The sequence below is a fragment of the Leptosomus discolor genome, chromosome 5 (genome assembly GCF_034619465.1).
Source record: "Leptosomus discolor isolate bLepDis1 chromosome 5, bLepDis1.hap2, whole genome shotgun sequence".
Taxonomy (NCBI): Eukaryota; Metazoa; Chordata; class Aves; order Leptosomiformes; family Leptosomidae; genus Leptosomus; species Leptosomus discolor.
This window is the reverse complement of record NC_141395.1, coordinates 68,113,465-68,128,126: the sequence shown is the minus strand read 5'-3', so window position 1 is coordinate 68,128,126 and position 14,662 is coordinate 68,113,465. Positions and strand designations below refer to the sequence as shown.

General features: G+C 43.8%; 1 protein-coding gene across 1 annotated transcript in view; it reads left to right on the top strand.

The window, feature by feature from the left end:
- The window catches only part of SNTB1 (syntrophin beta 1), a 111,403-nt gene extending 102,205 nt beyond the window's left edge, over positions 1-9,198 (top strand). The window contains exons 5-7 of the mRNA XM_086465541.1: positions 5,577-5,773; positions 7,570-7,760; positions 9,106-9,198. Coding sequence (XP_086321667.1) covers positions 5,577-5,773; positions 7,570-7,760; positions 9,106-9,198 — 481 coding nt within the window. The remainder of the gene's footprint in view (positions 1-5,576; positions 5,774-7,569; positions 7,761-9,105) is intronic.
- The last annotated feature ends 5,464 nt before the right edge of the window (positions 9,199-14,662 follow it).

Below are 14,662 nucleotides of genomic sequence, written 5' to 3'. Positions count from 1 at the left end.
TTTGTACGTGGACCCAAGTCCTACTCCTTAAAGTGACTGGAGATCCTGCAGTGCACCCTTACACATCATCCTGTGTAAAGACAGCCCCTTGGTGGGCATTGCCAGCCCCTGTCATCAGTGACCACCGATTTACCACATCAAACAATCCAAATCCTCATCTTGGAGGGCCTGTTAGTGAATTACTTTTTCTCAGGAGTTCAGATTTGATAGCAGACCAGCTCGCCTTGGGTGGGGATAGTCACCTGCCTGTCCAATGGGATTCCCATGGGAGTGGAGGAGCATCGGTCTTCAGGCTGGAGGGGGATGAGAAGTTGCTCAGCACAGGTGTCAGGTGGCTGAAGGGTCTTTATGGACGGGGGAAATGGTCTGTAAGAAAGGTTCAGAAAGGACAAGTGCAAAGTTCAGTGTTGAGGAATAATCAGCTGTGCTGGTTTGGGGTGGAAAATGAGCAACAAACTGGCTGCTTTGCCAGGAAGCATCTAGGCAGTGTGGTGAAATTGCTTAAATCTACGGTGTTACGTTTTTGAGCGGGGAAAATAAAGGCAATCGTCTTGGGTTATAGCAGAAGTGTTGCATGTTGGGCAGATGTAGTAATAATCAATCATACCTAACTACAGAGCATGAGTAAAGCCTCAGGTGATACACCACCTTCATGTGAGGCATTGCACTTCCAAAAAGATGCCAGTTAACTGTGGAAGGTCTACAAGAAAGCAATGCAAATGTAAGACCTAGAAAACACTATCAGTAGGAGACTATTTAAGAAACCTTAGTTGTTTAATGTAGAGAAGTCCACGGAAAACATGTCAATAGTTTTCAAGTATGAAGATGAGACACGGGAAGGACAGAAGAGCTTGTTCTCCAGGTCCCTGCTAGATACAACAGGACATAGTTGGCTGCATTTATGGCAGGGGGGATTCAAGGTAGGTCCTGGGAGATACTTGGTGTGGGGCTGAGGTACTGGATTAGATTCTGTAGGAAAGGCGTACGATCCTAATCACTGGGGTCTTTGAAGGTGACACTGCAACCCTCAGAAGTGTGTCAGCACAGTAAGGCCTGCTCTGGGAAGGGGGATGCACGGGGTGACCTGAGAAACATTCCAGCCCCATCTCTGTGATTTCTTACTAATATCGCTGTGAATTTAATACTCAGGTAAAAAGAGAGCAGATATATAGAACTTGACATTCAGAACGGAGTCACAATCTGATAAATGCACATAAATACATGAATCCCCAAGGTGAGCAGACTACATAAATTGGCAGATTCCCTAAATCATTACACCTACTGTTTTGGATGATTTTGATTAAAACCCTGCAGGATCCCGCTTTTATGATGTGTCACACTGAGCACAGTTATACCAAAAAAATAGATAGGGTTTGCTGTTGGTATTGACTGCTGTGTTCATGCTCCATCAGTGATTACCCTCCTCGTGATGGGTTTTCTAATCCCCTCTGTGCATTGATCAGTGCAATTTAGAACTTTTCACCTGGAAAGTTTGCAGACTGCATGTTGTAATCTTGGCTGCTCCCATCTTTCAGCTTTTTGTGAGTCCTTGGGAAAACATTTTTGCTTAGCTCATGCATATTTGAAAAGCTGCTGAAACTGGGAAAACTTTAGTGCCAGATACTGTACAGAGTCATGCTTAATCTACCTAAGACATAATGAGCAGAGAAAATTGAAAAGTGGTAGAAGGATTACAATCTTTATAGTATTTTAACAGCAGAATTTCCACATGCCCTTTCTGTTTGTTGGTAAGTTTGCCTTCAACCTATGGATGCTATTAAGACCTAAAAATATTTTCCAGTCAGTCTGTCCCAGCTTTGTGCAGAATTGGGTGGAATAAAAGTAAGAGCTCAAATAAAACTGAGATCAGGAGATTTAAGTTGTTCCTTTAAATCTCTGCACCAGGAGGCACAGCAGCTGGCTCATAGCCCTGACTCCAAGGACCTTTTTGTCATAATCTCTGTTTCAGTGTTTCCTTATGCCTGAGTAACAGTGCCTCCCTGTAGCATGGGAATGGGGCTTAAGTAATTACATCTTAAATGTTTGCAATCAAATTGCGTTAGCTATCATAGCCAGTTATGAAATGAAAAAAAAAAAAAATAAAGCAGCCCGTGTTGCAGTCTGATTAAAGATCAGGTGAGTAGCTTTTGTGTAAAGCTGTGGTCTGTAAACAGAAAGCAGTTTGCTAGTTAATGCCATGGAGAGTTGGGAAAGGAGTTTGGGCAGCGATTAGTCATCTGTGCAAGTGGGCAGAGGGGCAGGTGGAGAGCAGTGGGGTCCCTGAGCACCCCAGGGAAGGTGTATGAAGTGCTGTGCAAGCTGTTCAAGTTCTCCACTCATCTTCCCAGGGCAGCGACAGTGGTTGTGGCTCTCTCCATGCAGAGCTGGGATGACTGAGGGCCTGTGCATAGGTTTCCAAAGAGTACAGCCATTCCAGAGCGGGTTTCAAATGCTAAGTCAGGGCAAGGAGCGGTTTCAACATAAGAAATGTCAGATGATTGTGGCCTCCTACTGGGCAGAGCTGCATGACCGTTGAGGCACTTGTATCAAAGCCTCTTCTGAGATAAATCTCAGATGAGCAGCTGAACACGTGCTTTGAATGTCAGTGCTGGTTTCACTGTCCTTTTTGAAGAGGCCATTAGATTTTGCTGTTGCAGTAAATGGTTGAAACTCTTTTCGTAGCATTAGGATGAGAAGCAGGTCCCAGTGCATCTCACGCGGCGCCAGCACTTCATGTTGGACCGTACCCACCTTGCTGTCACGTTTGCAAAGAATAATGACAAAAAGGTCCCCAAAACATAGCGAGACAAGGGAGAAATTAGGGAAGATGAGAAGCGTGCTCTCCGGAGCATGTCAAGAGTTGCATTTTACAGCCGCTGCCTGCTATCCACGCGCTGTGCAGACTCGATCGTGACCAACCTTCTCCTGCCCTCTTGCGGCTCTGGCTGCGCTGGGGAGGAGTGTTCGGGCTCCTGCGCCCTCGCAGACATCTCAGAAACCTCCACGGAGCCCAGCAGCCTGCAGGGACTGTGGGGGAATATTCCCAGAGCCGGCCCTGGGGTGCCTGTTGGGCTCTGGGGTGCAGCGCGCAGCACGCACACAGCCTCTGCTGCAGTGGGAGTGGGGGAGGTGGGGGTGAGGGGAAGCCTTCTGTGAAGATTCTAAGATTATTTTTTTGCCTTTTAAGGTATTTTTGTGGGTTTTAGGATAAGATATCTTTTATGTAAATGAAAACTCACATGAATGCAACTTTATTAAAGCTTGGGAATCCTTTGACCTGTACCCAAATACATCAGTACTGACAGCTGGTACATAAATACCATCAAATGTTCCCCTGCATATTTGTCTAGTTGATGTTTAACTGCCTGATTTTCCAAAGCACGATCTGGAGTTGTATGATAGAAAAGGATTTTTAAATAGTGAGACTGAATTTTCAATAATGAGGGGATAATGCAAATGAGAAGGCAGGCAAGAAACAATGTTTGTGTTGGATGTGTCCACACACTTTAATTGTAAAGTGCATCTTCATTCTACCCATATGCTGAAAAACCTACAATGCCAGTGCTGTGGATAAAGCTTGAAGATGTAGGGGAGTGGGGGGGGTGGTTTTGAAAGGAAATAAAACATTGGAACCATCCGTCTGCCACACATTCAGCATCACAAGTATTAGAAAACAGTTTTTAGCACAGCTGATGAGCACTGTATGAAGGAGAAGGGATGACCCAGGGAGAAGCTTGAATAGTTTTATTTTTAATGACAAACTTGATGTGATTTTCCAGGCTGCTTTCCCGCAGTCGCCCCCAGTAGCAGAAGGCAGCATGAGAGCGGTGGCCGTGGCCGTACCTTCTCCTGGGTGACTGGCTGGGGACAGGCAGCAGCAGAAGTCACTGGAGATTTCAGTTCCCCATCTCCTGCCCTAATTAGCAAGATGCAGATTCCCCTCAGAGATTGCACCTCCTCACACAAAATGAAAGTGAATTAAAGTTTTTGGGCTGTTTGTTTGCTGCTGACTCCCCAACTGCAAAACCTGCCCAGGGTGCAGTCAGGAGGCCTTGAATATCAAACTGAGCGGGGTGTCAACGCAGCCCTTCTAGAGGCAAAGAAGCATTTGGGGAGGGTGGTGGTGCCTCTGTGGAAGAGGCTTTCCTGCCCAGACACAGGGCAGGGCAGCTCTGACCGGGATACTCTGCATCTCACCTCTCAGGACCTGCTGGGACCATGAAGTCAAGGTGGATGCTCAAAATCCAAAGAAAATTACCATGAACCTGAGCATGGACAAATCTTGCAAATTTTCTAGCGGGGTATGAAAGAGAGATGCATCTGTTTGGCACAATGTGCATCTCAAATGTCAGCACGGACTGCCAGGGAGTAGGGGGGGATTTTCAAATGCCCTATGGTTAGTGTTTCAGTAACTGAAAAGCTAAAGTTGTGCTTTTTCTTTCCTTTCTGCTTTTTTTTTTTTTCCTATTAAAACTCTGTTTGATGGCATACTTCTACAGTGTCAGCTAACTATTCTTCCAGATGCAAAACAGTAATTTGAGGGTGAATTAGCATTCAGTAGATGATTGGTATAATCTAATGTTTTAGCCTTCAGCACAAGTATTCTACTACCATGCTACATACTTACTTTATAGTCTCATCTGAAGTATATTGTTTGCCTATAGAAAGGGAAAAAGGAGACACAGCACAGAAATAAGCTTTTCAGAAGAATTTCATTTTGTGACTCCCTCTGAGGGTTACACTCTGGGTCTCAGAGTGATGAGCTCCTCTGGATTATTCTTTTCAGCTGAATCAGTGTCATGTCCTTGAGTGAATTCTGTATTCACTGTCCACACTCCTGCAGGGGGAAAAAAAAAAAGAGAAAAAGGGCAGTCTTAAGGAAGAATTAAATGTTATGAAGTGTTGATTTTCTCACTCAAAAATATTCCCTGTGATTAGCGTTTGCCCAGATGAACAAACCTTTCCTAGTCACAGGAGATCAGCTGTTGATGCCAAGCAAAAGAAATGTTAATTGCAGCAAAATGTGAGAGAATTTCAGATTACAAGTAGCTGCAACATTTTGCACTTTACAGGTTCCTTATGGGAAAAGTATGCACAAGACGGTACTTTGGCATCTGCCAAAGCATTTTACAGAACTTCTTACTTTATCCAACAGCATTTATCGTTGCATTTGTCTGCAGATGTTTAAGCTTTGTAGCAAATGCCGCTTGACAGTGAAAGGTGGATTCAGCCCCCACGTGTGAGCGAGCACTTTTATCTGTGGACCAAACCCCATCATCACAGACCAGCCTGGTTTCTCTCAGTTCCTCATCCAAAAGGATGTTTTGTACAATTCATTAGGAAATTTTGGGACATCCCCATCATCACCTGCATGTCCAGCTGCTTCTGTACTTGCTGCCTTGGACCTTCACTCTTCTGAGTGTCACTAGAAGTCACTTTAGGCTCAAATAACTGAGATGCGAGTTCTTATGCTCCCAACCACGTGCTTTTAGGAACGTGCAGAGCAGAGCTGTGCTCAGGTAGGGATTTTGGCACTGCATTATAATCCACTGATGTGTTTTCAAATCCAATTGCAGGTTGGTCCATTCTGGCCCAGGAAAAGGCTCACCGCAGTCGGGGGTGGATTTGTCTTTTGCAACCCGTACCGGTACAAGGCAAGGGATTGAAACCCACCTGTTCAGGACGGAGACCAGCCGAGACCTCTCACTGTGGACAAGGAGCGTAGTGCAGGGCTGCCACAATTCTGCGGAGCTTATCACGGAAATCACCACATGTGAGTAACACCTGCAGCACCGCGTATCCACACCTCCCCGTAACACCCCTGGGTAGTTCAAGCTCCTTCTGCTAGAGGTGACTCATTTTAAAAAAATGTGCATATTTAGGGTTCTGTGTGTTTAAAATATTGCCCCTTTGGTTTCTGAGCCAGTGCCAGCTGGTGTGGTGCCTGGGGCCAGTGACACAGTCTCTGTCATTCTGACTTTTGGTCTTGGTTTTGGTGTGTTGTTTCAGACACAGGTCTGTAGTCAGCCATATAGGGCTGCGTGTCACAGAGGAGTGATTGTCAGAGGTTTGTCCATAAACCCACAGAAAAGAGCATTCTTTTCTGAGATTCAGGAGACTCCCGAGAGCCTGGCGGGAGTTTCTCCTGCAGAGGGAGGAGGCAGAGCAGGACTGGCACATTCACAAGCGTGAACTGGTCATTTTTTCATCCACCTCTGCACTCTTGAGTAAAAAAATACAAACCAGTCCAATCGCCACATTTTGACAGCTAGTCATTTCCGTCCCTGAACATCAGAGTGTCACTCCTCAGCACTTCTGTACATGCAAAATCAACTGGAATAAAAGTAATCGGCTGCAGATGCTCTGGAGCGATGCCCCGTTCGGCCAGGTAGCTGCTAGCCTGGGGTGGCTCTGGGGCTTTGCGGCTGTGCCTTTGTCTCGAGTGCCCCCAGGATTCGGGACTCCTTCCCCCCGGCTAGCGCTGCAGTTGTTGGGGCTGTTAAAGTTGAATGTTATCTCCAGTCATTCCCTAAAAATGTGGGAGCAAGAGCCAAAGCACAAATCTGCTCGACAAGAAAGGGCAGCTCCGATTTCGTGAAGCCGTCAGGTACAGCCACGTGCTGCCGAACATGGGGATGCGTGCCCCTAGTCTGCCAGGCCCCCTGCCTCGCCGGGAGCTCAGGCTGCTCCGGGAGGGCCTTCAACGTGGAAAGCAACCAGAGTGTTCAGTGGGAACCACCTCGAGGGCATGTCCATCTCCTCAGCCCAGTGACATGGATGCCTTTCTTTCCAAAAGCCAGAAGAGAGCATCAGCCCCTTCTTTTATGGCGGTGCTTTTATCCCAGTGCCAAGGACCCTTCCTGGCACAATTGTTCACAGGGAAGTGGTGGAAAAGAGAATTTGGGATGTGAACACCTAAACTCTTTCATTTTTTAATTCGGTTCATGGCCTGTGTTTCTGATCTGAGGGGAAGATGCAGAATTTCTGCTGCAGTAGTTATTATATACAATTATCTGGGCCCTTTTTCAATTACTCAAGAATTCAGATGACTTCAAAGACTCAAGAATGTCTTCATCTTTGTCAAAATACTTCAGGGAAGCCTTTTACAGCTTCTCATTTTCTCCTGTGTTGTGTGCTGCATTTATTGATTTTGGCTATGTCTGTCAGAGGTAAGAAGAAGAGTAGATGTGACTTTGTCAAGGTTTGGAAGGAGGAAATGCCAGCCTGCGCCATCTTAAACTGCGGCAGATTGGTTTTGTGTCAGCACGTAGATGTACGCTGCAACATGAAGAATACAGCGAACAACTGAAAGGACTGACATCAGTACTGCTACTGCCCAGCACAATTTTAGTCTGTGTGGTTACACCATAACTAACAAACCTTGCTTGGACCTTGCACAACAGAAAGATTTCTGTTGTTTTGCCAAATCTGCAGGTTAGAGCATGATGAGCCCAGTTTTAGGAAAGGTTAGTTTCCACAAGCTAGTGTGGAGATCAAGTGTAAAACACAGGTATCTGCGGCCTGTTGCTTTTAAGAACATGACAGAGTAAAGTTTGTTTCCTTCTTCAGCTTGCACATATAAAAGCCAGGAGTGCCGTTTGACCATCCATTATGAACATGGATTCTCTCTTACAACTGAACCGCAAGATGGTGCCTTCTCTAAGACAATTGCACAATATCCCTATGAAAAACTGAAAATGTCCTCAGATGATGGGATAAGGATGCTTTATTTAGACTTTGGAGGAAAGGACGGAGAAATTGTAAGTACTGCGTTTAGCAGATGGGTGGGTGTATGTTACCATCTCTTCATTGGTCCTTCAGGCTGTGGGGGTGGAGAAGCACTAATGGAAGTTGGATTAGATGATCGTTGTAGGTCCCTTCCCACTGAAATACTGTTCTGTTCTATTCTGATAACAGCTGGCCAGTACCAGGTTTCAGTACCAGTATTTTGACACCATGCTTTCTACTACAGCATGACAGTCTGGCTTGAGAAGATAAACTTAGAGAGAAAACCATGCAAAAAAGGGATGAAAGATTTCTTACATTTAAGAACAAATTGTATCTCTAAATAGCCAGATGTTAGAATTTTTGTATGTATCCATTTCACTTTTTAAATGATTGCAGGGCTGAAGAACTTAATGAGATATTATTAATTCCAGCGTACACACGGGAACTTTATGACAACAAGTTATGTTTTAGACATTTTTGACCGTCCAGTTGCTGAAAAAAAAATGAAGATTACAGATGTAGTGCAAACTGTCTGCTTAGGCCTCTAAGGTAGCTGTTACAATGCCTAAAAATAAGCTGCTTATTCCTACAGTTTAGATACTACAAATTATGCATGTAAACATGGTCTTTCCTACCAAGTTTTTTCAGCAGTTCCTGAACACATTGGGTGCTTAATTCTTCACATCATCTTTGATAACATATACTCGCGAACTGCTTATTGTCAGGCTTTCAGAAGAGAATTTGTTACTGGCTCTCAGTAAAGTTGATATGTGGCTGGTGGAAAGGCAAATCTCGTTTATTTTGATGTGAACCTACTGTTGAACCTGTGGTCCACACTGACAAGTCTGTCATGCTTAGTAAGCACGTGGTGAGATCATCTGAACTGTGACTATGGAAAAAAAGTCTCAGTTCAGTCTCACTGAACAAAGGAGGAGAGGAGCAACCGTGCAGCATCAGCTGAAGGTGCAGTATTCTGGCTTCAGCTGTGACCAACAGGGGATGCAATGGGTATCGGATACAGCAGTCCCACCACCATCCCTGGTCAGAAACAGAGCCTGAAAAGATGGAGGGGTTGAACCTCTTGGAAATCTGCTTGCAGTATCTGACTCAGTTTTCTGCTGCTTACCCAGGTGGATGCAAGCCCAGAGGAACCGAGATCTCGTCTGCTCTCAAGATGCTTATTAATTATGTTTAGTAACCTAAATATTTGCAGCTGTATGCAAAGGAAAGACAATACGTTGTAATAAAGGGTTGTTATTAATAGAAGCCTGTTCAAAATACCAGGCAGCGGCTAATCAAGTGCTCTGTAAATGACTGCTCATTTGAGCTGTTATCTAATCTAATCATTCTCAACTTGATTTCTTCCTATGCTTCCAGCAACTGGACCTGCATTCCTGTCCAAAACCAATTGTGTTCATCATTCATTCCTTCCTGTCGGCAAAGATTACAAGACTTGGCTTGGTGGCATAAGTAGGATACATCTGTTTCTTCAAAGAAAGACGGAGTGACCATGCTAATCTGAAGTACAGTCCACAGCAGCAACCCATACCAGCTAGCAGCGTACACCAGCTTGGGGTTCAGTACTGGGCCTTGGTCATTTCTGCAGCCTTCTGAGGCCCAGGTTTCATTTTGATCAGCTAAAAAGGTGGCATGACAAGATAAACGGTGGATTTCATTGTAAATAATGGGATTTTTAAATCCCATATGAGACAGTAAAAGTGTGTAGTGCCATATGTGTAAATGTTTCAGAATCATAAATTGTGCCTATTGCAATGTACTTGTTTATATAGAATAAGTCAAGGGCTAAGCAGACAAGAGTGGGTGTTGGTTGTGATGCAAGGTCAAGGTTGGTTGAGTAGAAGTTCTCCAAACAAGACTGTCCCACCACCCAAAAGTAAAACATGTTTTCTGTTCTAAGCTCTGCACCGCTTTTACAGCAGATTTTTATTTCGGCGCGCTGTCAGAACCTGGTGCTTGAACACCCAGCAGAGCGGCAGATGTGCAGATGGGGACCTGTGAGCTGGCTGCTCTAGAGCGGTACAGCTGTGGTCAGGGAGCAGCTGGAGGGTCCCTGCCGAGGGGCACTTGCAAATTCAATGGTAAAGACATCTTGCGTACATTCCTAGCGCCGGACCCAAAGCAAGACTAACGACAGCGATGCCCCGAGAGCCGGCTGTCAGCGGGGTGTAGGAGCATCCTTTGCTAATGAACACACGGGACCTATTTTCATAGTGACTTCCCAGAATGGCTTAATGAGTTTCAGCTTCCAGGGATCCCCGGCTCAGGTCGAAGTTACCTGAACCCCTGCTGAAGCATGACCTAAGCTTCTGCCAGCACATTTCCACGGCAGTTTTCCAATAGAAAGGCACACTGAGCTTCCTGTCCTCCTACCCGTACTGTGTCACCCCCTCAGCTCTGACAAGGCTGGTTGTGTGGTCTTCATAGAAGAACAAATGCGAGGAAGGATAAAGACCTGGGTTTTGCGAGTTTTCTAGATTAGATCAGAAAAGTTACTCAAGCAGCTCCACAACAGCGAGGAAACACACCGGGGCTGGGACGTGAGCTGCGCTGCCAGAGAAGCCTTAATGTGGAACTGCTCTTGTAAGCATGACTTGGCAAGTCCAGATTTATTCCTTGCTGGCGAAACACAAAACATTCACCTCTGTACTCGTAACTTACTAGTTCCTGTTTTGCACCACAGCTTATTGTTTTAAGTCAAAACTTGCAAATCACTGAGTTTCAGCCTTGTTCACAGTTCCACTGGGCACGACGCAGGCAGCAGGCAGGAACACTGACCTTCACCGCCTGAGATGACACCCGCAGCTTGCACCTGGAGCTAAATTGGCTTAATGTGGTTGGGTGGGAACAGAAAGCAGCAGAACCGGGATGGCATTTATGTAGCTCTTGCTTTGTAAACAGAACTGCTTCATGTAGGGGAGGGGTTTGTTTGCTTTCAGAGTTTTGCCCTAAATTCACGCTTTGAGGGACAGGAACTAGAAGGAAGTAATTAAGTCTGAAGGTTGTGGAAGTTCACTTGTCATGTTACAAGACCTTTTATTCTTGAGAAAGCATGTAAGTTTCAGCTTAGCATCACTTGGCTGGCAAAGAGGAAAATTAAAAACCCAGTTGGGTTCCATGTTGTTTCAAAGTTAAGTCTTGAGAGTTAAGTGCAAGTCATGCTGTTTATTCACAGCATAGGAATTAGTTTGTGGTGGTTTCCACAGGTATCTTAGTCATTGAAACTAATTAAATAAATTAAGATGATGGGCTGACTTCATAAATACCAAATATACTCACTGAAGAACAACAGCTCAGTTGCCACTTGGAAGAGCAGCTCCACTCCCAGCACCTCTCCCCAGTCAAAAGCAGGCCGGGGAGGGGTTTGCCTGGCTGTGAGCTTTGTTTTAACTGTCACGGTACTTGCACTTAGAAATTAATTCCTCGTGTAAATTCACAAGGCAGGAGACAACACATTACATAAGTTTCCAATAATTTCCAAACGGACATTTCTCATGCAGCGACCATGAAGTTGCACCACTGGCATAACTTTCTGTGGCAGTTTCTTGGGTCTCCTTGGGCTTGGAAGCTTCTAGAAGAACATCTTCTGAGAAGCCAAGAGCAGTTGGTACGCTGGGGGACTGGGTCTTGGAGTACGAACTCACATCACATCGTCAAGTAAACCGTTGTGTCAAGTTTTTAAAAGGCGATTCAGGACACTTTTATTGCTGTTCCAAAGTATAACTTAAAAATTCGGACGCAGGCTCCTATAAAGTTCCAGAGATTCCAGTGACAACGTGCATACTGTGGGGTAGGTTAAATAGATATGTAAACTATACTGCACTATTTCCTTATTCCTTTAACACTTACAAATCACTGGAATGTTACACTTAACATGTACGTGCATTGTAAATATTACAAATTCCTATATTAGTACCAACAATTAAATGACACAATATGTAATCTAAGGTGCTCAGTACTATATGAAGTATAAGAGAATAACTAAACAGTTTGCAAAGAAAATTCGTATTATATATATTTATAGAAAAAAATAATGATAATTACAGATGCTATTTCTTCATTTTCAGATTTTGGACTGATTCATATTTGGATGGGATAGACAAATGAAATATGGACCTACTCCACATTTATAAGAGTATAGTCAATATTTATATTTTAGAGGAAAAGAATATATTTAATAAAGTCATTTATTGGATTTTTGTGAGGTGAGCTTACTTTGTACCCAAACAAGCTGTTGGGAAGGCTGTCCTTTGGGTTTGGGCTGGGAAAAATACATTTTAAACCTCAATCGTTCTGTTAAGAGAACTATTCATCATATTGGCAGAATGACTTTTAAAAATGTAAAAATAAAAAAAAAGTATAAATGTCCGTTCAATGGCACAGTGGTGCTCTCTGTGTTCACGTGACAGCGCTGCTGTTGCTGGCAGGCTGAAAGCATGAGTACCCAGTGGGTTTTTTGCTGCTGGCACCTACTAAAAGGCCGCAGGGATGTTCTGGGCAAGGTCACTCAGACTCACCTGCTGAAGTTACAAGGCTTTCTCTGCTGCTTACCTTTAACGGCAGTTACAGAAGTCATGAAAAACCAGAACGGAAACCTCTGCTCAAGCTTCCACATTCAAGGAGCAAGGCCAACCCATGCCTTGCTTAGTTCTTACAAACAGTCATGGAAGAAAAGATGTTTTTCTTCCCTTCTAATTCTTAACTTAGTGGCCCAAACAGAAAAGCTAACTGCAGGATTTTAGGTCTGTTCTTTCAGTCTGACCCGAGGTACGGCAGACCAGCCTCATGGAAATCCTAAAAAGGGGTGTTCTAGAGTTTCACTCTTTTCACAAAATACTGACTGTAGATGGAACGGTCTGATCAGAAAGTCTGTATAGCAGCCTCACCCCTAGAAAGGCCTGGATACATATTGGAATGTATGTGTTACCAGAAAAATGTGATATAAGGTATTTGTTTAAAAAAAAAGCCAACAAAACACAACTAAAAGAAAATAAAGCTGTTCTGTTTGTGTTCAGGGAGGCATACTGGTGTTTCCTAAGAGTTTTGCTCTGCAAGTGGAACTAGCATCTCTCTTAAGGTACTTCATAAATCAGACCACAACTCCTTATGCACTACCAAGTAAATTGCTCCTGTGAACATCTTTAGACTTGGTCTTTTCCAAATAATGAACCAAGCGCTTTCTCCTTCTGCGGAAGGTAAGTATTCCTTCTTCCTGCAGGGCACAGGAGCAAGCTCTCTCCGTCTCCTCGCATTCGGAAGCACAGCTGACTTGAAGTACAGTTTGATCTGATTTCCACCTGCAAGACTTCTCAATGTCCTCTTACCCATGTTTAAAAGTTAACTGGAGCTTCTTTGGTTTCAGTGGAAGAATTGGAGCTTAAACAAATTATGTGCTCCAGATTGTTGATCATCAATTTGTAAGTTTATCTTATTTTTCGTAACAGTCAAACTGGCAGATTCATTACAGGCTGTTTACTGGGGCTATTTACTATACATATAGACTACTACTATAGTATATAGTGTATGTTACTATATATACATGCACACACAATTACTGTATATACTATTACTATAAAGTAATTGGGAATTGTATCTAAAATGGACACTTTTGAAGTCAGTGGTGACTTTGATTTCAAAGAGCAAGTATTAATAATAAACTAGCAAAATTTCAAGAAACTCAGCTTGTGAGATGTAAGTGAACTCCTAGATTAACCAGGGCGAAAGTTTAGTTTAAAAGCATGGAGGGGAAAAACATTAAATATTTAAGTTACAAAGATAACAACCTCTTGTGGACATACCGGCTTCCTTTTCCACATAGGATCTTCAGTTTGTTTTCTTCATCAGAATTTCTGTGCTTGTGTAAATAATTAGAGGCATTAGAAAACAACTCCCAGGGGAGAACTGGAGAGTTTGTGAATTTGGAAAAGCACTTGTACCCAAGTTAAGTTCAGGTGTAGCCCAGTGATATTCATCGTGCAACTGCTGTAATACTGGAACAATCATCTCGCCAAGTAATCTCAATCCCATCAGTGTTGCCGTACCCCGATCTTGTATAAGGGCACAACACGGATTATGGGTAGACCATAAATGTATATTGGTGAATACAACTTGTGTCCTGACTTGCAAAACCATGAAAGCGAGCACCCAAGCCTTCTACAGTAAAAAGTATGCATAGGGCAGGCTGGATTTTGGGTTCACCAGCCACAAAAAAAGGAACTAAATTTGAACTTCAGAGGCAAAGGGTGACACGACGTTCTGTTATCACGTAAGTTACAACGTGTCAGCTGAGCTCCGGGAACCCTTAGTGTGAGGTTGTTGAACTATGACAGATCTAAGGTGATTTGGTTTAGTGCTGTTACAGTAGCCCAGGTCAGATCATTTTCCACGCTTTTTTGTAGGTGAAGAACATGGACAAGGGCAGTTACGACAGCTCAAATGGGGCATAGTCTTATTGAGCCATGACAACAAACTAGCTATCACTTACACTAAAAACCCCCAAGATGACAATAAAGTGCAAATGAGACGTGGGCAGCATCGCGTTAGTTCAGCACTGGGCATCGTGCAAACACACACATCAAAATGCTTCTGTTCCCTTAAGTGCTTTCCTGCCGATTAGTTCAGGCCAGCCTTTGAGTCTACAGAATCAATTAGAACAATAACCATTGGGCTCTACTTGCTCACGAAGTAAGAGAGATGCTACCTAAATCCAGGGCTCGCTACGGACACCACAGAGAGGTAAGAGAGGAATGAGAAAACAATTTAAAAAAATATTTTAAACCCCACATTTTATAGAAGCCCTTCTACAGATACATGCAGATAGTTTTTCATTAAGAAAGCCAGTTGAAGATCATGAATTACTTTCCTGAAATGGATTTTCTTTGCTCATGGCAGAAAGCTGCAAGTACTTTACACAATG